General features: G+C 43.2%; 1 protein-coding gene across 2 annotated transcripts in view; it reads right to left on the bottom strand.

The window, feature by feature from the left end:
* The window catches only part of LOC112218095 (spermatogenesis-associated protein 7), a 61,478-nt gene extending 46,190 nt beyond the window's left edge, over positions 1 to 15,288 (bottom strand). The window contains exons 1-2 of one of the 2 annotated variants that reach the window (XM_024378694.1): positions 15,223 to 15,288; positions 15,028 to 15,103 (exon numbers count right to left, since the gene is read on the bottom strand). In XM_024378694.1, coding sequence (XP_024234462.1) covers positions 15,028 to 15,052 — 25 coding nt within the window. In that variant the 5' untranslated portion in view covers positions 15,053 to 15,103; positions 15,223 to 15,288. The other variant, XM_024378695.1, reaches the window with a different exon arrangement.
* Between the last annotated feature and the right edge of the window lie 11,269 nt (positions 15,289 to 26,557).

Here is a 26,557-nt window from a genome sequence, read left to right as displayed (position 1 = left end):
TCCGGCTCAAATTGAAAACTGCATATCACTCTGATCTATTCAAAGCTTCCTCCGGCATCTCACCATACATCCACATGTAGTTATTGAATTCAACATGCAGGAGGTTTGTTTGTTGTGATTGAGTGGGGGAAGCAGCTGCGGGCAAGGATCTGACAGATGTATGTGTCTTGGTGGTGGCAAGGACACACACAAGAAACACGCACATCAGACCACATCCCCAAGCCAACTCACGTTTGGCTTCTGTCATGATTGGCAGCATTTCTTGAGGAGCAAGACCAAAAAAAATGAGGCCAGCGGGTGCAATTACCCTTTAATAAGGCTTAACAGTTCCCAAAAGAAAGTACTCACTCTAACATGACAAACTCTCCAAATCAGACTCTGGCCCTTTAAGGCAACAACGGAAGTAAACTTAAAGGTCCAATGCAGCCGTTTAAAAAAAATCTAAATGTCAAATCATTTCTGACTAACAATTAAGTACCTTACTGTGGTTGCTTCAATGGTCAAAAAGAAACAAAAAGCAGCTTCTTAGCAAAGAGCAATTTCTCAAGCAAGGATTTAGCTAGGACAGTCTGGCCGTGGTCTGAGTGGGGAGAGGAAACTGAAAACGATCTGTTATTGGTTAGGAACTCTCTTTCTTATTGATCTATTAACTAATTTACTGTCCAACTTGCACTCATTGGAGCCAATTACAAGTACTGGAGTATCTGAAAAAGGCTTTGAAGAAGCATCTGTGAATAGGCAACCAGTGCAACAAGTGCCTCTGGCTGCTGGTAAGCTTTCTTGACATGGGCATACATTTTTGCCAACACATTGCTAACCTTTGTTTAACCAACTAAACAGCTGCTAAACAGCTGCTTACTTTCTAGCTAAAAGTGTTTGGAGTTACCTTTCTAGCTAAATCAGGCTCAACCACCCACAGGACCGCTACAGGTACTCAAGGTAATTAAAGGTATGATTTTATCTTAACCACCGCGGAATTCCAATAGTGAATGTTATGGCTTTTTGCGCCATGCATTTGAGCTACCGAAAGCTCTAATTAAGATACTGTATGTCAATAAAATACCATGTTTAGACAGTGAATGGGGAGGTTTCCATCGATAGGTAACCATTTTCTTGGCTGCCATGAGGCCAGCCAGTTATAATCGATTTTCCTGCAAAGACAGATCCATTTTGGATATACTCATTGAGTATGGAATATGTTTAGAGAATTGTGGAGAGCATTTTGGAGATGAGTCTCCAGAATTGGGATACCTCAGGGCACTCCCAGACCATATGAATAAAGGTCCCGGGAGCACCCTTAGGGCATAGAGAGCATTTCGGGGTTGGATGTATTTTCATTTGGAACCATCTGGAACCATCGGACTACTGCATTTGGGACAGGAGGGCATCTACCTCCAGGGGGCCCCTGAATGCCCCAATATTTCATTTTTTGGGGTGGGGAAACAGCTAAAAGCAGTTTTATAATAATGTTATTCTACACATTTTGTCATGCAGCTGAGAGATAGTTTTCTGCAATTCTAGTGAAAAAATTGCTGTTTTATAGCTGATCTCATGCTATTCTACACATTTTGCCATGAGGATGAGAGAAAACTGTGCCATTTTAAAGCAAATGTCCTGCTTTTCTACACATTTTGCCATTGCTTATGACATGTTTATATGCTATCTAGGGGACCACAACCTCCAGGGAGCTTGGAAGTCGGGGCCCAGCGGCACGTGCCCTGTGTGCCCGTTCTGGAATCTGGTCCTGGTCTCTGCGGGTATGATAAGATCGGTGGACAAATTTTTAATGGATGTTTTGATGATTAGGATTTCTAAAAGAGAGAATTAAGTTAGACCATACAGTTTGTCAGTTAACGTCTAAAAGTCAAAGTCATTGGGGGAGGGGGAATATTTTAAGACGGTAAAAACATGGATCACATGGATCAACATGGAACCCCTTTAGGTATCGCCAAAAATATGTAATTTTTTGGGGATAAAATATTGAATTTCTTCTTTACTACTATAGCCCATAGAAACGCATTGAATAACACATTCAGAAATAGCTAAATAGACATGGGATATTATATGCATCTAAAAAGTAGAAAATAAGCAACAAATAATGTCTGTTTACATAAATTATGTTTCACAATTGGGTTATCAAATGTTTCAAAGTAATGAAATGGGTTATCTTCTGTACAAATGATGAGTCTGTGAAAGCTGTTGCCACTGACAGGTGAAGGTTGCTGGCTGGATACTTGCCAACATGTGTCTGACTGTTGCATTCATAGGAACGCTCACAGCGAAGGAATATCTGCATGATGCTGATGAGGGCCCCCCTGCTGGTCTTCTCTATGCTGCATGTTCGGCTGCAAACTGGACATCTATCGAATAACTGCAGCAGGCAATCTTATGAAGTGGTGACATAAGAGGGCCTGTGTCAGGGTGATACAATAGACAGCCAAGTGGTAAATTGCATTTTGTTCTAAAGAAAGGACAAAGATTTTTGCTTATGCACTTCACAATCAAAATGACTCGACGAGTTGTATCTGCTTGGCTGGGGTATTAACCTACTAGTTTACCAAGACTGATATTTTTAATACAACTTTTTACTTTTTACAACACATTACCTATCGTTGTTGAGGAAGCTGTCTGTGTCATCAGGGCAGTAACTCGGTTCACGATCAGAGGCCTCATGATGGCGTGTTCTTTTCATAGGAGTTGAAGGAGACTGGCAACAACAGAGGATGTGTCACAACGGTGCTTGTGTCACATGACACACTTTTATTCTTGCCTGACAAGCTGTGAAAATAATTTTGGAGGTCACTAAACCATTGCAATCACATTGCTGGACACACCTTTACTCCTTCTGGCACGTCCCGGCACCCATTCATGACCAGGAGATCAGTCTGGCACCATACTGTGTACTTTGTCTAACAGAAAAACAGGGTCAACGATTGTTCCCATCCCTCAATTATAAGCATAGCTCGAGATTTAACGTAATCTCTTTTGGAAGTTAATTCTATGTTTTACAGGTGTTGACTGACTGGCACCAGATTGGATTTAGATTCAGGCCAGTGATGCCGTTACACTAAGCAACCAACTGTGGCATGTTTTGCTATGGCTCTGGGTTGGTTTGAATTTGTTGCTGCTAGTTAGTATACTGTTGTAGTCAGACATGAGTTAGCTAGTACCACCATAGCTGGATCCAATATTTATTTGTGCCCTAGACATGGGTTGCACCTCGGTGGCTAATGTGACTGTTTTGCAGAGGTGTGGACTCGAGACACATATGATGACTTGCAACTCGACTTTGACTTTAACACCAATGACTCGTGACTTAACTTGGACTTGAGCCTTTTGACACCGACCTGACTTGATACCCTCCCCAAGCTCAAATATGAAAAATGATGCTATTAAAAAAGTGTGCATCGCATCAACTATTCATTTAACAGATTACAGTTTGAATCGGACAGCAGCCAATCAAATTGTGCCAGCTGAGAAAAAGTTTGTGGCAGTGAGGAGGAATGTCGGCAGGTGAATTCAGATGGAGCCCTTGGAAAGATGATAGCCAAAATTATTATTTTTCGGATATAAAGAGGATGCTCAATCAACAAACAATGGATTGCTACTTGCAAAACATGCGGGAAGAAAATGACAGATATAGGCGCAACAATTTCCAACTTTGTTCGACATTTGAAGCTGCACAAAGAACGGTAAGTCGTGGCTAATACAGCCGACAGCTATATATTTATAAGTTTACTAGCGTAGCATGTAGGCTAACATAACGTTAAATCAATGGGCCTCCACACAGTCAGTCAGTGCGGGAACGTGATCATTGCACCAAAGATTGAGCTACAACTGGCTAGGTAGTTCGTAGCCTAAATCCTGCCTGATGTTACTGCTGTTCCTAAAATCATTGACATATGTTAGCCTACTGTAATACTGCAACCACACAGAGAGTGTGTGTGTGTGTTAAGGTTGGGTGATTGTGTACAAGCCTACATTGCCCGATTGCGCCCCATAGCGATCCTCAATAGTCCATCACTACGGGCTTTCTCACTAGTCTTTCTCATGGCTACCCATGTATTTCCATGGATATATCATATTTATATGGAAAGTAATAAATATATACAATGGGGAGAACAAGTATTTGATACACTGCCGATTTTGCAGGTTTTCCTACTTACAAAGCATGTAGAAGTCTGTAATTTTTTTATCATAGGTACACTTCAACTGTGAGAGACAGAATCTAAAACAAAAATCCAGAAAATCCCATTGTATGATTTTGAAGTAATTAATTAGCATTTTATTGCATGACATAAGTATTTGTTCATCTACCAACCAGTAAGAATTCCGTCTCTCACAGACCTGTTAGGTTTTCTTTAAGAACCCCTCCTGTTCTCCACTCATTACCTGTATTAACTTCACCTGTTTGAACTCATTACCTGTATAAAAGACCCCTGTCCACACACTCAATCAAACAGACTCCAACATCTCCACAATGGCCAAGACCAGAGAGCTGTGTAAGGACATCAGGGATAAAATTGTAGACCTGCACAAGGCTGGGATGGGCTACAGGACAATAGGCAAGCAGCTTGGTGAGAAGGCAACAACTGTTAGTGCAATTATTAAAAAATGGAAGAAGTTCAAGATGACGGTCAATCACCCTCGGTCTGGGGCTCCATGCAAGATCTCACCTCGTGGGGCATCAATGATCATGAGGAAGGTGAGGAATCAGCCCAGAACTACATGGCAGGACCTGGTCAATGACCTGAAGAGAGCTGGGACTATAGTCTCAAAGAAAACCATTAGTAACACACTACGCCGTCATGGGTTAAAATCCTGCAGGGCACGCAAGGTCCCCCTGCTCAAGCCAGCGCATGTCCAGACCCGTCTGAAGTTTGCCAATGACCATCTGAATGATCCAGAGGAGGAATGGGAGCTTTTTGGTCTAAACTCCACTCGCCGTGTTTGAAGGAAGAAGAAGGATGAGTACAACCCCAAGAACACCATCCCAACCATGAAACATGGAGGTGGAAACATAATTCTCTGGGGATGCTTTTCTGCAAAGGGGACAGGACGACTGCACCGTATTGAGGGGAGGATGGATGTGGCCATGTATTGCGAGATCTTGGCCAACAACCTCCTTCCCTCAGTAAGAGCATTGAAGATGGGTTGTGGCTGGGTCTTCCAGCATGACAACGAACCGAAATACACAGCCAGGGCAACTAAGGCGTGGCTCCGTAAGAAGCATTTCAAGGTCCTGGAGTGGCCTAGCCAGTCTCCAGACCTGAACCCAATAGAACATCTTTGGAAGGAGCTGAAAGTCCGTATTGTCCAGCGACAGCCCCGAAACCTGAAGGATCTGAAGAAGGTCTGTATGGAGGAGTGGGCCAAAATCCCTGCTGCAGTGTGTGCAAACCTGGTCAAGAACTACAGGAAACGTTGATCTCTGTAATTGCAAACAAAGGTTTCTGTACCAAATATTAAGTTCTGCTTTTCTGATGTATCGAATACTTATGTCATGCAATAAAATGCAAATGAATTACTTCATACAATGTGATTTTCTGGATTTTTGGTTTAGATTCCGTCTCCCATAGTTGAAGTGTACCTATGATAAAAAATGACAGACCTCAACATGCTTTGTAAGTAGGAAAACCTGCAAAATCGTCAGTGTATCAAATACTTGTTCTCCCCACGGTAGTTATTTTTAAAAGTGTTCATGATTTGAGTAAATGTTATATACTAACTATTACTCCCTTTTAAAAATATGAAATGGTATTACATTTGATGAAGAGCACATTATGACTTGTTTCAGACTCAAAACTCAAAGTTTAGGACTTGATACTTGACGGTCTTGACTTGAGACTTGACTCGGACTTGCCTGTCTTGACTTGAGACTTACTTGTGACTTGTAAAACAATGACTTGGTCCCACCTCTGCTGTTTTTTCTAAATTACACAAACTTAGAGAGTCATCTAAATATAGTGACGTTGCTAAAGTCGGCAAATAATTAGTAGGAAACCACTTTGCTATTTTATGATGGTGTCAAATTTACTTTAGAGAAATGGTAATGTTGCCATCACTGTTACTCGCAAAGTGTGTAATGTTAGCTATATACAGTGGTCACCTCAATCTTAGTTAGCTGGCTAAAGTTTTTTTAAATAAAAAAATAAAAAAAGTTAACAAACAAATATCAACTAACAAAAGAGGAATGCAAACAAGAATACATACAAACGATTTACATTGCCAGGAATCCTAAGCAAATAAATAATATTAATTAATAATACAAGTTTTAATTGCCATTTTGTTTTTCATTTTAGTTAAAGTAGTGCCATATTGTTTGAATTCATTTATAAAGTGAAGAATTAGACCATATGCATTTGTGAATATGAAGTTGACCAAATATTATTAGCAGTTGAATTAAATATACTACATCTTTATCAATGTCAGAATTTCTGAAATAAATCATTACATCAGTACCATTAAATTGTACAACTTGTCCTGTTTTCTTTGTAACAAAGTTATGTATTTTAATCCCAAAAATTCTACTATAAATACAGATTAAAAAAAACAAATGATAGATGGTCTCCTTCTCCATTCTACAGAAATCACAAAATATAGTCAATATTCAGCTTGAATCTTTCCAAAACATGTTTGACAGGATAAATGATATTTACCATTTTAAATGAAACTTCCTTAACCTTGTTACTGATAAAATATTTGACAGGAATGTTCCATGCTTTCCTCCTTTGTATATATCGCCATAGATATTTAACCAAAAAAATCTTGCTGAGGGAAGTGTAGTATCACAAACAATATTCCTAATCTGTTTTTTACTACATTTATCTTTGAGGATATTAATATTGCCAATTAATATATTTATATGTAAATCTATGTTACTTGCATCAACCACAGAGGAATTTAAAAAAAATTAAAACCCTGTTGGAATCGCATCAAAAACAAAAGTTATGGCTAAAGTTATAATGCTTCTAAACTCAATCCGGTGACATCACAATCATGACAAAAGGTTTTCCTACTAATTATTTGCCTTGTTTATTATTATTTGCCAGAAACCAGTCCCCTGGGTTTAGGCTGGTTCTCAAAACACCATAAGCTCGCATGGCGAAGTGAAGCTGTAAATAAAAGAAGAAGGATTTGCCCGGTAAATTAAAAGTTGTTTGTAAATCCTGAAATACACGGAGCCCTCCCTCATCAAGGAACATCAGCTAATATATGTACAGCCTTGTCGCTCCACCAGTGGAAGGATATAGTATGTGAGTATATATAATACGTGATTGTGCCAATTGGTTTTGGATAAATTTTCGGTGGTCCCTTACATAGAGAGGACTGTGTTATTAAGGCGCCAAATTGTTTTGGGGAGTATCTCAAGGAGACGTTGGAGTTGACCAGATCCTGTGCAAATATACTAGGCACTCCTCTATGGGACGCCAAGCAACCTGAGCATCTCGACCAAACCATGTGGAGAGAGGGCGGAGAACAAATTACCAGAAATAATACCACAAATTTGGAAGGCTTTGGCCGCTTTTTTGCCTTTGCAGGGTCAACTATGGATTGGATTGTGGGTGGATATCATCTCCCAGGTATCTAAACTGTTTTACTACAGGGGTACCAAGTGTTACCATTGGATAATCTCCCATATCAATTATAGTTAAAAGGGCAGACTTGACCCAATTGATTTCATTGCCTGAAATTTGGCTTAATTCATTAAAGATGTCAAAAATATGAGGGAGAGAATGCTGGGTGTTTTGGGGGATTAGCAGTATATTGTCCGCATATATGTAGATGTAATCCTTGGTGTCCTGTATAATGATTGGTTTGTGAATAGTGGATTGGCGGACTGTCTAGGCAACAGGCTCCAATGACAAGGCAAATAACAGAGTAGAGAGTGAACAGCCTTGCCGCGTGCCACAGGATAGAGCGAAATGGAAGGAGCAATTGTTGCCCGTCAACAAGGGAATGTTCCATTATCATTCACCTGATGATAAGACAAGACATGAAAATGTTTTCTTTGCTTACATATGATGGGGGATTCCTGGGTCGCTGCCTGGGAGGCGATCCCTGGGCAAGAAAAGGTTGAAGACACCTGCTCTACTCTGAGAAGTAGGTTGAAGGAGGTGATAAAGCAAAATAATCTGTTAAGGAAAAGAGCCTTGCGCTAAAAAAGAACAGTTCTGTGACGATAGAACAAGACTCTGCAGAAACCCTAAGCCCCAATTGGATGAAGTCAAGCTGCTCAAGGAGGACACCTGCTGGGCATTCATTGAGAATAGGAAGGCTGGTGAGGAGGCACAGACGCATGGAGGTGAGAAGCTCCTCCCTCTCAATAACTAGTTATCATTTGTGTCTCACAGAAAATGGCAGTAACCCCGACCCATGAAGAGGGTGAACCAGGGTGAGGCTGAATACCAGCCTTTGATGTATGACCCTCTAGGTCCAGGGGTGTACCTCAATGGCTTTGGGTCAGATTGCCCTCAAGCGAGAATGCTCTAGGGGCATTGGGCACTACAACCCACAGGTTGGAGCTTCGGTCGGAGGTGTGCGAGGACACGAGGCGTGTAGGGATGGGAAAGCCCTGCTTTTGTCCCCATCTGGTGGCTAGGTATGGCAGCTCTCCACAGTGACTTAATTGACTGCAGTTGCACACCCCTCAGGTGCTCACACACCTCCCACCTCAGCTTCAACTTGTGGGTTGTAGTGGCCAATGCTCCAAGAGCTGCAATTAGAGCAGCAGCAGCAGCACAAAGGCTATGCAGTGGTATTCAAATGGGTGAGAGAGAGATCTTGAAGGAGCCAAAGCTCTGTTGCGGTCATTAGACCAGCCAGAACATAACCCCAATATGATAAGGTTTGAAGCTCTGTCTGCCCTGGTTGAATAATATATTCCCCAGTACTTAAGTTTACTTTAGGTATTGTCTCAAAGGGCCAGTGTTTGATTTGGGAGTATTTACCATGTTTGAGTGAACTTTATTTTGGGACATGAAGATTCCCCAAACTAACTCTTAAGCCTTATGAGTTAATATATCTCCATTTGCGAACTGGAAATTAGTCTTGGTTCAGAATTCAGAATTCTCCAAGCGGTCGGGTAGGCTGTTTGGAGTGTTTATCCGACCCCCACTTTTAAAACCAAAGTTGCACCCCTGATGTGGTGTACTGATGACTAGAGGAGGTTCTGTCTAACCCTATTGGTCTTGACATAATCTTGTTACTTCCCAATTAACATTTTTTTAATGGTGATAGTCTCTTAATAGCTTCAATAAAAAAGCTTGATGATTGATGATCAAGCTACTATATTCTAGTAGGTTACACCAAAATCTCAATGGCCACATCTTTCAAAGTGATAGTAATGAAACTCAATCCAATTGAATATAATCAATGATTTATTGGATAATTAAGTATTGAGTTTCAATTTAAAGAGGAACCCATCTAGGGACAATCAGGAAGGAAACGTTTTCAATTCACCTGAGCCAAACCCTCTCCGCCATCCCTCTCCCCCATTGATCAACACCGCTTCCCCTCCAAATGTCAATCAATTAAAATGAACAGAACGAAGTGATCTTTCCTACAAGTGAATCAGTCAGGACATTTTTTGTTGTTCATGCATTTGCCACCATGCTTCAACTTTCTCCTATTCAGCTGGCCAGAACTCATCCATAACGTTAAGGAATTATCAACATCTCCATCATCGGCACAGTAGTGTGGAGAACAGCCCAGTGATTATTTATGGAGATGTTGGGCCAACGTGTCAATAAGGGCTGATATTTAAACCTCAACTTTTTTGTGAAGAACAGATCAGAGGGACACAGCAGGGAGCCAACTAGCTGGGGCTCTGCCTGATTGTCTGCTAAATGCAGTTTTGATCTGCGGATAAATCACTTCTTTCCCTTGTTCACATTTAAAGGGATATCAAATGGATGCTGGCATTTGCACAAGAATGAAATTCTGCGTGATCACACAGTCGTCCGGAACAGCTGATGCTCTTATGCATGCCTCAGTTTTGCTCGCCTCGAAGCGAGCATAGAAGTGACTTAGCTCGTCTGGTAGGCTCGTGTCACTGGGCAGCTCGCGGCTGTGCTTCCCTTTGTAGTATGTAATAGTTTGCGGGGCCTGCCACGTAAGATGAGCATCGGAGCCTGTGTAGTATGATTCAATCTTAGCCCTCTATTGATGCTTTGCCTGTTTGATGGTTCGTCGCAGGGCATAGCAGGATTTCTTGTAAGCTTCCGGGTTAGAGTCCCGCACCTTGAAAGTGGCAGCTCTACCCTTTAGCTTAGTGCGACTGTTGCCTGTATTCCATGGCTTCTAGTTGGGGTATGTACGTACAGTCACTGTGGGGACGACGTCCTTGATGCACTTATTGATAAAGCCAGTGCCTGATGTGGTGTACTCCTCAATGCCATCGGAAGAATCCCGGAAACATGTTCCAGTCTATGATAGCAAAACAGTCCTGTAGTTTAGCACCTGCTTCATCTGACCACTTTTTTATAGGCCGAGTCACTGGTGCTTCCTGCTTAAATCTTTGCTTGTAAGCAGGAATCAGGAAGATGGAGTTGTGGATGGATTTACCAAATGGAGGGCGAGGGAGAGCTTTGTACGCGTCTCTGTGTGTGGAGTACTGGTGAACTTGATTTTTTTCCCCCTCTGGTTGCACATTTAACATGTCGATAGAAATTTGGTAGAACTGATTTATGTTTCCCTGCATTAAAGTCTCCGGCCAATAGGAGCGCCACCTCTGGGTGAGTGGTTTCCTGTTTGCTTATTTCCTTATACAGCTGACTGAGTGCGGTCTTAGTGCCAGCATCTGCCTGTGGTGCTAAATAAATAGCCAGAAAAAGTATAGCTGAAAACTCTCTAGGCAAGTAGTGTGACCTGCAATTTATCGCAATATACTCTACTTCAGTCAAGCACAATCTAGAGACTTCCTTAGATTTCGTGCACCAGCTGTTGTTTACAAATATGCACAGACCGCCCCCCTCATCTTACCGGAGTGCACTGTTTTATCTTCCTTGTGCAGAGTATATCCCGCTAGCTGAATATCCATGTCGTCATTCAGCCACGATTCCGTGGAACATAGGTTATTACAGTTTTTGATGTCCCGTTGGTAGGATATTCGTGATCGTACTTCATCTAGTTTATTGTCCAATGATTGCATGTTGGCGAGTAGTATTGACGGTAACGGCAGCTTTCCCACTCGTCTTTTCTGGGTCCTCACCAGGCATCTGGCTCTTTGTCCTCTGTACCTGCGTCGCTTCCTCTTGCAAGTAACTGGGATGTTGGCCCTGTCGGGTGTTTGGAGAATATCCTGTGCGTCTTGCTTGTTGAAAAAAATCTTTGTCTAATCCGAGGTGAGTGATCGCTGTCCTGATATCCAGAAGCTCTTTTTTGCCGTAAAATACGGTGAAAAAAACACATAAATAGCACAATTGGTTGGGCGCCTGTAAAACTGCTGCCATTTCTTCCAGCGCCATTTTGTCTTGTAGGAACTGGCATGAGGATAGTTTATATAAAGATATAAGAACGATATTTGCATAGGATGTGAACCAGATCATAACTTGTGTACGGTGACCTCAGAGGGACAGGAGTGAGTAGACTTAGGTAATGTATGGGCAGGTTGGCATTTATTGGTTGGCATTTACCTGGAAGCCACTAGCTAGCATAGCCACAAAGTCATTAAATCTGATTTTAAACCTAACCTTAACCCTGATCTTAACCAAACTGCTAACCCTTATGCCTAACCTTAAATTAATACCAAAAAAGCACATTTTCGATTTCATGAATGTTTACGATATAGCAAATTTTGACTTGGAAGCAGGCCCATCTAGTGCAAATCACTCAGTTCTGCCTCCAGGGCAAGATTCATAACAATAAATGGCAACCTACAATGTATTGTGGCTAAAACCATTACTTAGAGATTCACTAACTAATGATCATCTGACCATCTCGAATCCCACCGTACCTTCTCCGCTGTGCAATCTGGTTTCCGAGCCGGTCACGGGTGCACCTCAGCAACACTCAAGGTACTAAACGATATCATAACCGCCATCGATAAAAGACAGTACTGTGCAGCCGTCTTCATTGACCTTGCCAAGGCTTTCGACTCTGTCAATCACCATATTCTTATCGGCAGACTCAGTAGCCTCGGTTTTTCTGATGACTGCCTTGCCTGGTTCACCAATTACTTTGCAGACAGAGTTCAGTGTGTCAAATCGGAGGGCATGCTGTCCGGTCCTCTGGCAGTCTCTATGGGGGTGCCACAGGGTTCAATTCTCGGGCCGACTCTTTTCTCTGTATATATCAATGACGTTGCTCTTGCTGCGGGCGATTCCCTGATCCACCTCTACGCAGACGACACCATTTTATATACTTTCGGCCCGTCATTGGACACTGTGCTATCTAACCTCCAAACAAGCTTCAATGCCATACAACACTCCTTCCGTGGCCTCCAACTGCTCTTAAACGCTAGTAAAACCAAATGCATGCTTTTCAACCGATCGCTGCCTGCACCCGCATGCCCGACTAGCATCACCACCCTGGATGGTTCCGACCTTGAATATGTGGACATCTATAAGTACCTAGGTGTCTGGCTAGACTGCAAACTCTCCTTCCAGACTCATATCAAACATCTCCAATCGAAAATCAAATCAAGAGTCGGCTTTCTATTCCGCAACAAAGCCTCCTTCACTCACGCCGCCAAGCTTACCCTAGTAAAACTGACTATCCTTCCGATCCTCGACTTCGGCGATGTCATCTACAAAATGGCTTCCAACACTCTACTCAGCAAACTGGATGCAGTCTATCACAGTGCCATCCGTTTTGTCACTAAAGCACCTTATACCACCCACCACTGCGACCTGTATGCTCTGGTCGGCTGGCCCTCGTTACATATTCGTCGCCAGACCCACTGGCTCCAGGTCATCTACAAGTCCATGCTAGGTAAAGCTCCGCCTTATCTCAGTTCACTGGTCACGATGGCAACACCCATCCGTAGCACGCGCTCCAGCAGGTGTATCTCACTGATCATCCCTAAAGCCAACACCTCATTTGGCCGCCTTTCGTTCCAGTACTCTGCTGCCTGTGACTGGAACGAATTGCAAAATCGCTGAAGTTGGAGACTTTTATCTCCCTCACCAACTTCAAACATCAGCTATCTGAGCAGCTAACCGATCGCTGCTGCTGTACATAGTCTATTGGTAAATAGCCCACCCATTTTCACCTACCTCATCCCCATACTGTTTTTATTTATTTACTTGCTCTTTTGCACACCAATATCTCTACCTGTACATGACCATCTGATCATTTATCACTCCAGTGTTAATCTGCAAAATTGTAATTATTCGCCTACCTCCTCATGCCTTTTGCACACATTGTATATAGACTCCCCCCTTTGTTTTCTACTGTGTTATTGACTTGTTAATTGTTTATTCCATGTGTAACTCTGTGTTGTCTGCTCACACTGCTATGCTTTATCTTGGCCAGGTCGCAGTTGCAAATGAGAACTTGTTCTCAACTGGCCTACCTGGTTAAATAAAGGTGAAATAAAATAAAATAAAATCATGCTGAAACATTGTTTAACAGCAGTAATGTAATGTATACAGTATTATAATGCTAATGTTATGCATAATGATTAGCTCTACAAACACTAGCTACAAACCCACACAAACCTGCCCACCGTCTCTCTTGGCAACCATAGCCCCACACACAGACAACAACACACATATCCACCCACACACACACTCAATAACCCCAATGCACACGCACACATGCATTCACACGCACACACACACACACACACACACACACACACACACACACACACACACACACACACACACACACACACACACACACACACACACACAAACGAAAACAAACAGATATATGTCTGTAGTCATTGTTATTGCTTGCCATTCACCCTAACAGACCTCTGTGATACTTTGGCATTAGACTGGATTAGGTGCAGCCACTGGAAATGGTCTCCATTGGCACCAGAATAAACAACATAACCTTGGTAACAGTGGCACTGACCGATAATTGTCTGATTATTGTGAAAAGCAGTTCGATACGTAAACAGAATGTGTTGGATTAACACAGGTATTTTATATCTCCACATTGCTGAAGCAAATCCTACACAGGATTATTCATATTTTGGTCTCGATTAGATGTAAACCAAAGAGTAGATAGCCAAAAATGAAATCATACAGTGTAGAACACTGCACAAGTAATGGGGCAAGGTAAATGAGCTATTATGTGAACATGAGAACATGAAGTGTGTGTGTGACTCCTATAAAACAGATTCCCTGCACATTTGGATCTCTGATTCCTACTGTGTGTGTGTGCTTGGCTTGCAGCCGTGCTTGTGCGTGCAAGCTATAGTGACGCGAGTGATGAGGAACTGTTAGATCTAACACACCTACACCAGTTGATTCATCTAACAGATGTGTGAAACAATGAATGTTTGAAGAGAATGATGATATAAAAGGACAAATAGATAGATGACCTGTTTGTGTACGTGAAAAAAAAAACACAATTTGAAGTGCTACAATAATTACATCGCGTTTCAAGCTATGCAGAATTCACGGTATGGTACGGCACTGTAACATGTTTCAGATCACAAGCTGGAATGCATAACAGCGTAGGCATTTCAGTGGTGCACAGATTGTCAAACTGGGTGTCAAGGACATGAGTGTCCCTCCATGTTGAAATTGGAAAGCAACATTTCACAGCAGAGAGATTTCACGTCACTACATGGGATCAGAACAATGTTAATGCAGTATATGGTCATGCACTTGTGACACTAGAGTCATTTCATGTATTGTATGTGAATATGATTAGGCTTGTGTTGCCTTCATCTGTCATCTACCTATAGTGCAGTGCATGCTACAAGTAGATGCCGTACATTCACTGATGGTGCTGAATATTCACTCTAATTACAAGATATTATTAGCTGAGCCAGAAGCACTTGACTGAGTTGTCAGTCAGTCTAATGGCACCGTTTTTAGAAAGACGGAGTGACGGTTTCCCACTGACCTCTGTGTTGGACTATCATCTCCATCTGCTCCAGTCAAGGGAGAAGGAAATGATCCACAATGAGACGTGTCTAGCCCTGACTCAAACACAAACACAAATACTCAATGTTGAAAGGACAGCACAGAAAAAAATATAACAACTGAGGTATTGTACTGACTTGAATTCAAACAGGACATCAGGTACACTGCTACTCACAGCTCAGGTGTATTCAGGTGAGACTGTGGGGTATGGCATCACCAACTCCATGAGGACTGTGTCAGCCAATAAATAATGAATGTTTTGTAGTGAGTATTGTAGGTTGCCATGGGCTGCAAGGCTCCAAAGGGAAATAGCTGACCAAGGGGATTGTGGGTATGTGAGTATTGAGTTGTGTTATTTTTTTAAAGCCTACTTATAAAGCAAATGGCATGAAGATTATCAGGTTAATTTGCTATAGGCTATGTAGAATTCCAAAAGAAAAACTATACCTCATGTCTTTTGGTTTTCACAAGGTTGTGGCCCATAAGGCTCTAGCCCATAGAAATTCCAGTATCTGTTTGATATAAAGAGTTAAAAGAGACAGTGTTAGCTATTTTATGTTGTTGTTAGTGTGTAGCATTCTTAGGTCTAGTGTGAAAAGTGGGGTTTCGTGGGGACATAGATCTGAGAGGCCAAGCCCCTCATGTGCTCCTCTCATTTCAGCCCCGTATTGATTAACCTGTCACAACTCATGACAGCTGTTTGTGAAGCACTAATCTGGAGGGAGATTGGAAGGTTAACAAAAAACACAGTCCAACTTCTAATTCAAAAACCTGGAGGAGATGGATCTCTCAAAGACAGACGATCAGGTTTGTGTGTGTGTGTGTGTGTGTGTGTGTGTGTGTGTGTGTGTGTGTGTGTGTGTGTGTGTGTGTGTGTGTGTGTGTGTGTGTGCAAAATAATCTTCCTTTGCCAGGTGAACATCTGCTACTTAGTGTCCTTACTGCACAGCCAGCCAAGGCAGAGAGAGTGAGCTAGCAGACTTAACGCTTTCCTCACTAAAACATGTGTGTATCGGAGTGGGATTTGATTAATTATACATTTTTGGTTACACAGACTTATGTATCATATGTATCTCGAAAATACAGTGCATTTGTAAAGTAATCAGACCCCTTGACCTTTTTCACATTTTGTTCCATTACAGCCTTATTCTAAAATAGATTATTCTCTCATCAATTACAGACAATACACCATAATGACAAAGCAAAAACAGGTTTTTAGAAATTGCTGCAAATTTGAAATATCACATTTACATAATTATACAAACCTTTTACTCAGTACTTTGTTGAAGCACCTTAGGCAGCGATTACAGTGTTGAGTCTTCTTGGGAATGACGCTACAAGCTTGGCACACCTGTATTTTTGGAGTTTCTCCAATGCTTCTCTGCAGATCCTCTCAAGTTATGTCAGGTTTGATGGGGAGCCTCACTGCACAGCTATTTTCAGGTCTCTTCACAGATGTTCGATCGGGTTCAAGTACGGGCACTGGCTGGGCCACTCAAGGACATTCAGAGACTTGTCCCGAAGCCACTCCTACATTGTATTGGCTGTGTGCTTAGGATCTCTCTGTACTTTGCTCTGTTCATCTTTCCCTCAATCCTGACTAGTTTCACAGTCCTTGCCTCTGATAAACATCCCCACAGCATGATGCTGCCACCACCATGCTTAACCGTAGGGATGGTGGCAGTTTTCCTCCAGACGTGACGCTTGGCATTCAGGCTAAAAGAGTTCAATCTTGGTTTCATCAGACTAGAGAATCTTGTTTCTCATGGTCTGTGTCCTTTAGGTGCCTTTTGACAAACTCCAAGCAGGTTGTCATGTGCCTTTTACTAAGGAGTGGCCTCTGTCTGGCCACTCTACCATAAAAGCCTGATTGGTAGAGTGCTGCAGAGATGGTTGTCCTTCTGGAAGGTTCTCCCATCTCCACAGAGGAACTCTGGAGCTCTGTCAAAGTGACTATCGTGTTCTTGGTCACCTCCCTGACCAAGGCCCTTCTACCCCTATTGCTCAGCTCTAGGTAGTTCCAAACTTCTCCCTTCTCCTTTTAAAAATGATGGAGGCCACTGTGTTCTTGGGGACCTTCAATGTTGCAAGCATTTTTTGGTACCCAGATCTGTGCCTCGACTTAATCCTGTCTCGGAGCTCTACAGACAAAAGTAACAAAATGTAGAAAAGTTAAGGGGTCTCAATACTTTCCAATGAAGTGTATGTGCTCTTGAGTTTCGAGATTGCCCTCTAAATTGCCTCTCAAGGGATTAATAAAACCATATTGAATTTAATTTACTTTAAAGATATGGACCAAAAGGGCAAAAGTTTCATCCATTTGACTTGGGATTGACATATGGCAGGTTTGATGAATGGATGATGTGTAAGACCCACCACAGGGAATATCATTATTCCAGATATCTCCCTTCACCCTTCCTGGAGGGATAAGAGGAGGGGAGGTCTCATGGTTATCTTCTCCCTCAGACATACATCCCCCCCCTGGGAAAGCTTCCTCATATTCCGAGGAACAGGATGTGTCAGTGCCTCCAAAACGATCCCAGAGACAGCAACAGGAAAAGACGGAAGGTGCAGAGTCACGAGCATAAAAACAAACCGAGCAAATGGAATGATACATGACATAACCTTCTGCCATCAATACACAGCTGCATCTGGAAAATAACACAATATCTTTCAACACTTTCAAGGTTCTAAGTGATACACAAATAACCATATTATTCATATGTCTGTTGGGTTGGAATTCAATCGGTAAGTTGGTTCACAGTGTTGGAAAAAGTACCCAATTTTCATACTTGAGTAAAAGTAAAGTTACCTTAGTAGAAAATGACACAAGTGAAAGTCACCCAGTAAAATACTACTTCAGGAAAAGTCTACAAGTATTTGGTTTTGAATGTACCTAAGTATCAAAAATTAAATGCAATTGCTAAAATATACTTAAGTATCAAAAGTAAAAGTATAAATCATTTTAAATTCCTTATATTAAACAAACCAGACGTCACAATTTTTATTTTTAAATTTACAGGGGCACACTCCAACACTCAGACATAATTTACAAACAAAGCATTTGTGTTTAGTGAGTCTGCCAGATCAGAGGCAGTAGGGATGACCAGGCATGTTCTCTTTATAAGTGTGTGAATTGGACCCTTGTCCTGTCCTGCTGTCACATTCTGACCTTAGTTCCTTTGTTATGTCTTTGTTTTAGTATGGTCAGAGCGTGAGTTGGGTGGGTTGTCTATGTTCGTTTTTCTATAATTTGGGATTTCTGTGTTCGGCCTAGTATGGTTCTCAATCAGAGGCAGCTGTCAATCGTTGTCCCTGATTGAGAATCATACTTAGGTAGCCTGGTTTCACTTTTGAGTGGTGGGTGTTTGTCTTCCGTGTCAGTGTTTGTTACCGCACGGGACTGTTTCGTTTATTCACGTTTATTGTTTTGTTCCAGTGTTCTGTTGAGTTTGATGAAACATTATGGACACTTACCACGCTGCGCATTGGTCCTCCGATCCTTCTCGCTACTCCTCCTCCGAAGAGGAGGACGAGATCCGTTACAGAAACACCCACCACCAAAGTACCAAGCAGCGTGGTAACGGGCAGCAGCAGCAGTGAGATCAGGACTCCTGGACATGGGAGGAGATTCTGGACGGCAAGGGACCATGGGCACAGCCGGGAGAATATCGCCGCCCCATGGCAGAGCTAGAGGCAGCGAAAGTCGAGAGGCGGTGTTATGAGGAGGCAGCACGGCAGTGCGGCTGGAAGCCCGAGAGGCAGCCCCAAAAATTTATTGGGGGAGCACACGGGGAGTGTGGCGAAGTCAGGTCGGAGACCTGCGCCAACTTCCTGTGCTTACCGGAGAGCAAGAGGGACTGGGCAAGCACCGTGTTATGCGGTGGAGCGCACGGTGTCCCCAGTACGTGTGCTTAGCCCGGTGCGGTACATTGCAGCGCCTCGTATCTGCCGGGCTTGAGTGGGCATCGAGCCAGGTGCCATGAAGCCGGCTCGGTTCATCTGGTCTCCAGTGCGTCTCCTCGGGCCGGTGTACATGGCACCAGCCTTACGCATGGTGTCCCCGGGTTCGCCAGCACAGCCCAGTGCGGGCTATTCCACCTCGCCACACTGGCCTGGCTACGGGGAGCATTCAACCAGGTAAGGTTGGGCAGGCTCGGTGCTCAAGAGCTCCAGTGCGCCTTCACGGTCCGGTCTATCCGGTGCCACCTCCACCCACCAGCCCTCCGGTGGCAGCCCCCCGCACCAGGCTGTCTCTCTGTCTCCTCCCTACAGGTGCTCCCGCCTGTCCAGCACTGCCAGAGTCCCCCGCCTGTCCGGCGCTGCCAGAGTCGTCCTTCACTCCAGCGCTGCCGGAGTCTCCCGCCCGTCCGGCGCTGCCAGAGTCTCCCGTCCATTTGGGACCCATTGCTAGGGTCCCCAGTCTGAGGTCGGCGGCGAGGGTCGCCGCTCGAAAGAGTCCACGGAGACAAAGACTATGGTGGGGTCCACGTCCCGCGCCAGAGCCGCCAGCGCGGACAGACACCCACCCAGACCCACCCCTTTTGCGGCCAGAGTCCGCACCTTTTGGGGGGGGGGGTACTGCCACGTTCTAACCTTAGATCCTTTGTTATGTCTTTGTTTTAGTATGGTCTGGGCGTGAGTTGGGTGGGTTGTCTATGTTCGTTTTTCTATCATTTGGGATTTCTGTGTTCGGCCTAGTATGGTTCTCAATCAGAGGCAGCTGTCAATCGTTGTCCCTGATTGAGAATCATACTTAGGTAGCCTGGTTTCACTTTTGAGTGGTGGGTGTTTGTCTTCCGTGTCAGTGTTTCTTACCGCACGGGACTGTTTCGTTTATTCACGTTTATTGTTTTGTTCCAGTGTTCTGTTGTGTTTGATGAAACATTATGGACACTTACCACGCTGCGCATTGGTCCTCCGATCCTTCTCGCTACTCCTCCTCAGAAGAGGAGGACGAGATCCCTTACACCTGCTTAGCATTCAAAATGTAAAGAGTACTTTTGGGTGTCAGAAAATGCATGAAGTAAAAAGTACATTGTTTTCTTTAGGACTGTATTGAAGAAAAAGTCAAAACAATAAATAGTCAGAAATATACACAGTAAAGTACAGATCTAAAAACTACTTAAGTAAAAATACTTTAAAGTACTACTTAAGTACATTACACTACTGTTGGTTAATTTAATACAGTGCATTCCTTCCATTACACTAATAACCTTTAGGTATTGTCCTGGGTTGGCCAGGGTCAGGCCTTGTTATGTCCCAGCTTTGGCCACTCCTAACAGGGTTATGATAGGGACAGAAGTCTGGAGCAGTGCTGATGGCAGGCGGTTGATAATTTGTATTAGAATTTCAGGGTGCGTGTCTCACCCATATGCCAACACAATAGGGTGATACATGTAACTCTAAAAAATACTAATATACCCTGATGCTAGTAACACACACACAAACAGTCAGAGAGAACTGAGAATATTACATTACCAACAATCAAGTGTAAATTCCCCACCCCTGCTCCATGAAATCTGGCACAGTCTAAATTGAGCTGTGATTCGTAGCTCACTTACGCTTCCGTGCCCAGATTCAAAAACACTTCTTACATAAAGACTTTAGAACCTCCATTAAGAAAAGTTCACAAGTTCATAAGATAGTTTGGAAGTGCAATTCCTCAAACCTTTCTTAAGAATTTATGATTTACTTACCTCAAATATCTTCTTACGGACTTCTTAACTATCTTATTAAGATGATTCTTGCTATCTTAACCGAGCTAGTGGGCAATCATGTTTCTAAGCATATTTCTTATTGACATTACTGGTCTAAAATAAATCACTTTTTGGGAACAGTCCTCAAAACTGTTGAACGACATATTGATCCTCTCAGATGAAACTGAATCGGATAAACAACAATTTATAGTCCTTGCTGCAAACCAGCAACAATATATATATATTCTCATGCCGTGGAAGGATGAATCCCAACCAACCTTCCAACAATGGCTTAATTTTAAAATCTAGGGTCTGTTTATTGATTCTCTTCCCTCCCTGTAATGACCTTATTGCACCTTTCCTTATCTTTTCTTTTTATCAAACCATCTCTCTTCCAACATACTTTAATGAAAATATATATTTTCCTTCATTAATTATACAATACTTCATTAATTAATTGAACAATGTTAGCTAACCAAATCTCACGTTAACAGCTTTAAGAATATAGTAGAAGTACAGCACTGTTCCAAGAAGAAAGAGAGCTGAGGTTTAAGAGGCAGAACACAAAAACAACACAATAAACTTCAACATCCATTTACACCAGCTGATAAATTAGCTTTTTAAATTCCAAAGCACTGCGAGTATTGATGTATCTACCCCATACAGGCATGTGTTTGAAAATGTGAAAGGGATTTGATGGCACTGTGAGAATGTGAATTATATACACTATCAGCACTGTGAGTGTGTGTGTATGTGTGTGTATGTGTGTGTATGTTCATTGAGTATATACGTACACACATTCAATCTAGTGTGCATTTATTTCAGTGGGTTGTTCATGATGAGATAGATTTTTAAGTGTTCAGTGCACTGAGCGGGAGATAAAAGACCGTCAACTGTGAAGCTGAAATTATTCTTTTTGAACTAAGTTCTCTTTCAAACCTAGTGACTGGAACACTCAGGACATCAAACACTCACACACAGTAGCGGTACTGAAACACATACATTAAAGGGGCAATCTGCAGTTGTTACATACATTATAATAGAATGATACAGTGGGGCAAAAAAGTATTTAGTCAGCCACCAATTGTGCAAGTTCTCCCACTTAAAAAGATGAGAGAGGCCTGTAATTTTCATCATAGGTACACTTCAACTATGACAGACAAAATGAGGAAAAAAATCCAGAAAATCACATTCTAGGATTTATAATGAATTTATTTTCAAATTATGGTGGATAATAAGAGACTTGTCCCGAAGCCCCTCCTGCATTGTCTTGGCTGTATACTTAGGGTCATTGTCCTGCTGGAAGGTGAACCTTTGCCCCAGTCTGAAGTCCCGAGCACTCTGGAGCAGGTTTTCATCAAGGATCTCTCTGTACTTTGCTCTGTTCATCTTTGCCTCAATCCTGACTAGTCTCCCAGGCCCTGCCTCTGACAAACATCCCCACAGCATGATGCTGCCACCACCATGCTTCACCGTAGGGATGGTGCCAGGTTTCCTCCAGATGTCACGCTTGGTATTCAGGCTAAAAGAGTTTGGTATCATTGGTTTCATCAGACCAGAGAATCTTGTTTCTCATAGTCTGTGTCCTTTAGGTGCCCTTTGGCAAACTCCAAGCGGGCTGGCATGTGCCTTTTACTTAGGAGTGGCTTCTGTCTGGCCACTCCTCCACAAAGGCCTGATTGGTGGAGTGCTGCAGAGATGGTTGTGCTTCTGGAAGGTTCTCCCATCTCCACAAAGAAACTCTGGAGCTCTGTCAAAGTGACCATAGGGTCAGCTCCCTGACTAAGGCCCTGTTACCCCAATTGCTCAGTTTGGCCTGGCGGCCAGATCTAGGAAGAGTCTTGGTGGTTACAAACGTCTTCAATTTAAAATTGATGGAGGCCACTGTGTTCTTGGGGACTTTCAATGCTGCAGAAATGTTTTGGTACCCTTCCCCAGAACTCTGCCTCGACTTAATCCTATCTCGGAGCTCCATGGACAATTCCTTCGACCTCATGGATTGGTTTTTGCTCTGACATGCACTGTCAACTATGGGACCTTATATAGACAGGTGTGTGGCTTTCTAAATCATGTACAATCGCATTTACCACAGGTGGACTCCAATCAAGTTGTAGAAACATCTCAAAGATGATCCAAGAAAACAGGATGCACCTGAGCTCAATTCTGAGTCTCCTAGAAAAGAGAATGAATACTTATGTAATGAATCCTTAAATAATGTATTTCTAAAAACCTGTTTTCGCGGTCTCATTATGGGTATTGTGTTTAGATTGATGAGGATTTTTATTTATTTAATCTATTTTAGAATAAGGCTGCAATGTAACAAAATGTGGAAAGGGGGAAGGGGTCTGAATACTTTCCAAATGTACCGTATGTAAAACGGTTTACAAAATGATGGCACATTTAAGGTAGTTGTCATTCTTAGCACTGAAATTTGAGCAGTGAGGTTAATTTCTTCCCACTCTTTGCTCTTTTCCTCAGGTTGAAGCACATTGCTAACCCCCAGAAAGATGCAAAAAACTTGGGAACCACCCAGCCACCAGGAAAATCATCTTGTTCTTGGAGTTTATTCACAAGGTTAGATAGAGAATAGCATGTGTGGATCTATTTCTATCATGCAGAATTGTAGCTAAGCATGTAACCTGGGAAGCTCATTCAATAATACAGACATGGGTGATTTATGTGCCAGGGGACTAAACTGTGCAAGAAAAGATGAAATTACATTTTTAGAGAACGGTTTGTCAGAAGAACACCACTCTGCTCACTCAGAGGTCCCGTCCAAGTGAACAGACATTGGTTCTGTAATGCTATGCTAGGCTATCGATAAACTTACAAACGCTTGGATTGCTTTCGTTGTAAAGCATAATTTCAAAATCTGAAACGACAGGTGGATTAACAAAAGGCTAAACTGTGTTTTGCAATATTGCACTTGTGATATCATGAATATGAATATTTTTTAGTAATATTATTTCACTGTGGCGCTATGCTATTCAGCGGTTGCTGATGACAATTATCCCGGTACTGGGATGGGTAGCGTCAAGAATTAAGCACCACCGCATATGTTCAATTGGTCAGATTACCAGAATATAGTTCATTTCCCCCCACCTTCTGATGTTCCCAGAATCTCTATGTTAACCAAGGGATTTTCATATTTCACATCAGTAGGGTAGAGAGAGGAAAACGGGGGGGAAGAGGTATTTATGACTGTCATAAACCTACCCCCAGGCCAAATCAAATCAAATCAAATTTTATTTGTCACATACACATGGTTAGCAGATGTTAATGCGAGTGTAGCGAAATGCTTGTGCTTCTAGTTCCGACAATGCAGTAATAACGAGCAAGTAATCTAACTAACAATTCCAAAAAAACTACTGTCATACACAGTGTAAGGGGATAAAGAATATGTACATAAGGATATATGAATGAGTGATGGTACAGAGCAGCATAGGCAAGATACAGTAGATGATATCGAGTACAGTATATACATATGAGATAAGTATGTAAACCAAGTGGCATAGTTAAAGTGGCTAGTGATACATGTATTACATAAGGATGCAGTCGATGATATAGAGTACAGTATCAACGTATGCATATGAGATGAACAATGTAGGGTAAGTAACATTATATAAGGTAGCATTGTTTAAAGTGGCTAGTGATATATTTACATCATTTCCCATCAATTCCCATGATTAAAGTGGCTGGAGTAGAGTCAGTGTCATTGACAGTGTGTTGGCAGTAGCCACTCAATGTTAGTGGTGGCTGTTTAACAGTCTGATGGCCTTGAGATAGAAGCTGTTTTTCAGTCTCTCGGTCCCAGCTTTGATGCACCTGTACTGACCTCGCCTTCTGGATGGCAGCGGGGTGAACAGGCAGTGGCTCGGGTGGTTGGTGTCCTTGATGATCTTTATGGCCTTCCTGTAGCATCGGGTGGTGTAGGTGTCCTGGAGGGCAGGTAGTTTGCCCCGGTGATGCGTTGTGCAGACCTCACTACCCTCTGGAGAGCCTTACGGTTGAGGGCGGTGCAGTTGCCATACCAGGCGGTGATACAGCCCGCCAGGATGCTCTCGATTGTGCATCTGTAGAAGTTTGTGAGTGCTTTTGGTGACAAGCCGAATTTCTTCAGCCTCCTGAGGTTGAAGAGGCGCTGCTGCGCCTTCCTCACGATGCTGTCTGTGTGAGTGGACCAATTCAGTTTGTCTGTGATGTGTATGCCGAGGAACTTAAAACTTGCTACCCTCTCCACTACTGTTCCATCGATGTGGATGGGGGTGTTCCCTCTGCTGTTTCCTGAAGTCCACAATCATCTCCTTAGTTTGTTGACGTTGAGTGTGAGGTTATTTTCCTGACACCACACTCCGAGGGCCCTCACCTCCTCCCTGTAGGCCGTCTCGTCGTTGTTGGTAATCAAGCCTACCACTGTTGTGTCGTCCGCAAACTTGATGATTGAGTTGGAGGCGTGCATGGCCACGCAGTCGTGGGTGAACAGGGAGTACAGGAGAGGGCTCAGAACGCACCCTTGTGGGGCCCCAGTGTTGAGGATCAGCGGGGAGGAGATGTTGTTGCCTACCCTCACCACCTGGGGGCGGCCCGTCAGGAAGTCCAGTACCCAGTTGCACAGGGCGGGGTCGAGACCCAGGGTCTCGAGCTTGATGACGAGCTTGGAGGGTACTATGGTGTTGAATGCCGAGCTGTAGTCGATGAACAGCATTCTCACATAGGTATTCCTCTTGTCCAGATGGGTTAGGGCAGTGTGCAGTGTGGTTGAGATTGCATCGTCTGTGGACCTATTTGGGCGGTAAGCAAATTGGAGTGGGTCAAGGGTGTCAGGTAGGGTGGAGGTGATATGGTCCTTGACTAGTCTCTCAAAGCACTTCATGATGACGGATGTGAGTGCTACGGGGCGGTAGTCGTTTAGCTCAGTTACCTTAGCTTTCTTGGGAACAGGAACAATGGTGGCCCTCTTGAAGCATGTGGGAACAGCAGACTGGTATAGGGATTGATTGAATATGTCCGTAAACACACCGGCCAGCTGGTCTGCGCATGCTCTGAGGGCGCGGCTGGGGATGCCGTCTGGGCCTGCAGCCTTGCGAGGGTTAACACGTTTAAATGTCTTACTCACTTCGGCTGCAGTGAAGGAGAGACCGCATGTTTCCGTTGCAGGCCGTGTCAGTGGCACTGTATTGTCCTCAAAGCGGGCAAAAAGTTATTTAGTCTGCCTGGGAGCAAGACATCCTGGTCCGTGACTGGGCTGGGTTTCTTCCTGTAGTCCGTGATTGACTGTAGACCCTGCCACATACCTCTTGTGTCTGAGCCGTTGAATTGAGATTCTACTTTGTCTCTGTACTGGCGCTTAGCTTGTTTGATAGCCTTGCGGAGGGAATAGCTGCACTGTTTGTATTCAGTCATGTTACCAGACACCTTGCCCTGATTAAAAGCAGTGGTTCGTGCCTTCAGTTTCACACGAATGCTGCCATCAATCCACGGTTTCTGGTTAGGGAATGTTTTAATCGTTGCTATGGGAACGACATCTTCAACGCACGTTCTAATGAACTCGCACACCGTATCAGCGTATTCGTCAATGTTGTTGTCTGACGCAATACGAAACATCTCCCAGTCCACGTGATGGAAGCAGTCTTGGAGTGTGGAGTCAGCTTGGTCGGACCAGCGTTGGACAGACCTCAGCGTGGGAGCTTCTTGTTTTAGTTTCTGTCTGTAGGCAGGGATCAACAAAATGGAGTGGAGGCCAACGTCATGACACAGTGTATAGCTGGGTTTACCATAGTTTTTCTGTTGCACTACTTACAGTAGACTACA

This window comes from Oncorhynchus tshawytscha, linkage group LG18, assembly GCF_018296145.1.
Source record: "Oncorhynchus tshawytscha isolate Ot180627B linkage group LG18, Otsh_v2.0, whole genome shotgun sequence".
In the NCBI taxonomy this organism is placed as follows: Eukaryota; Metazoa; Chordata; class Actinopteri; order Salmoniformes; family Salmonidae; genus Oncorhynchus; species Oncorhynchus tshawytscha.
This window is presented reverse-complemented; position numbering and strand designations above follow the sequence as displayed.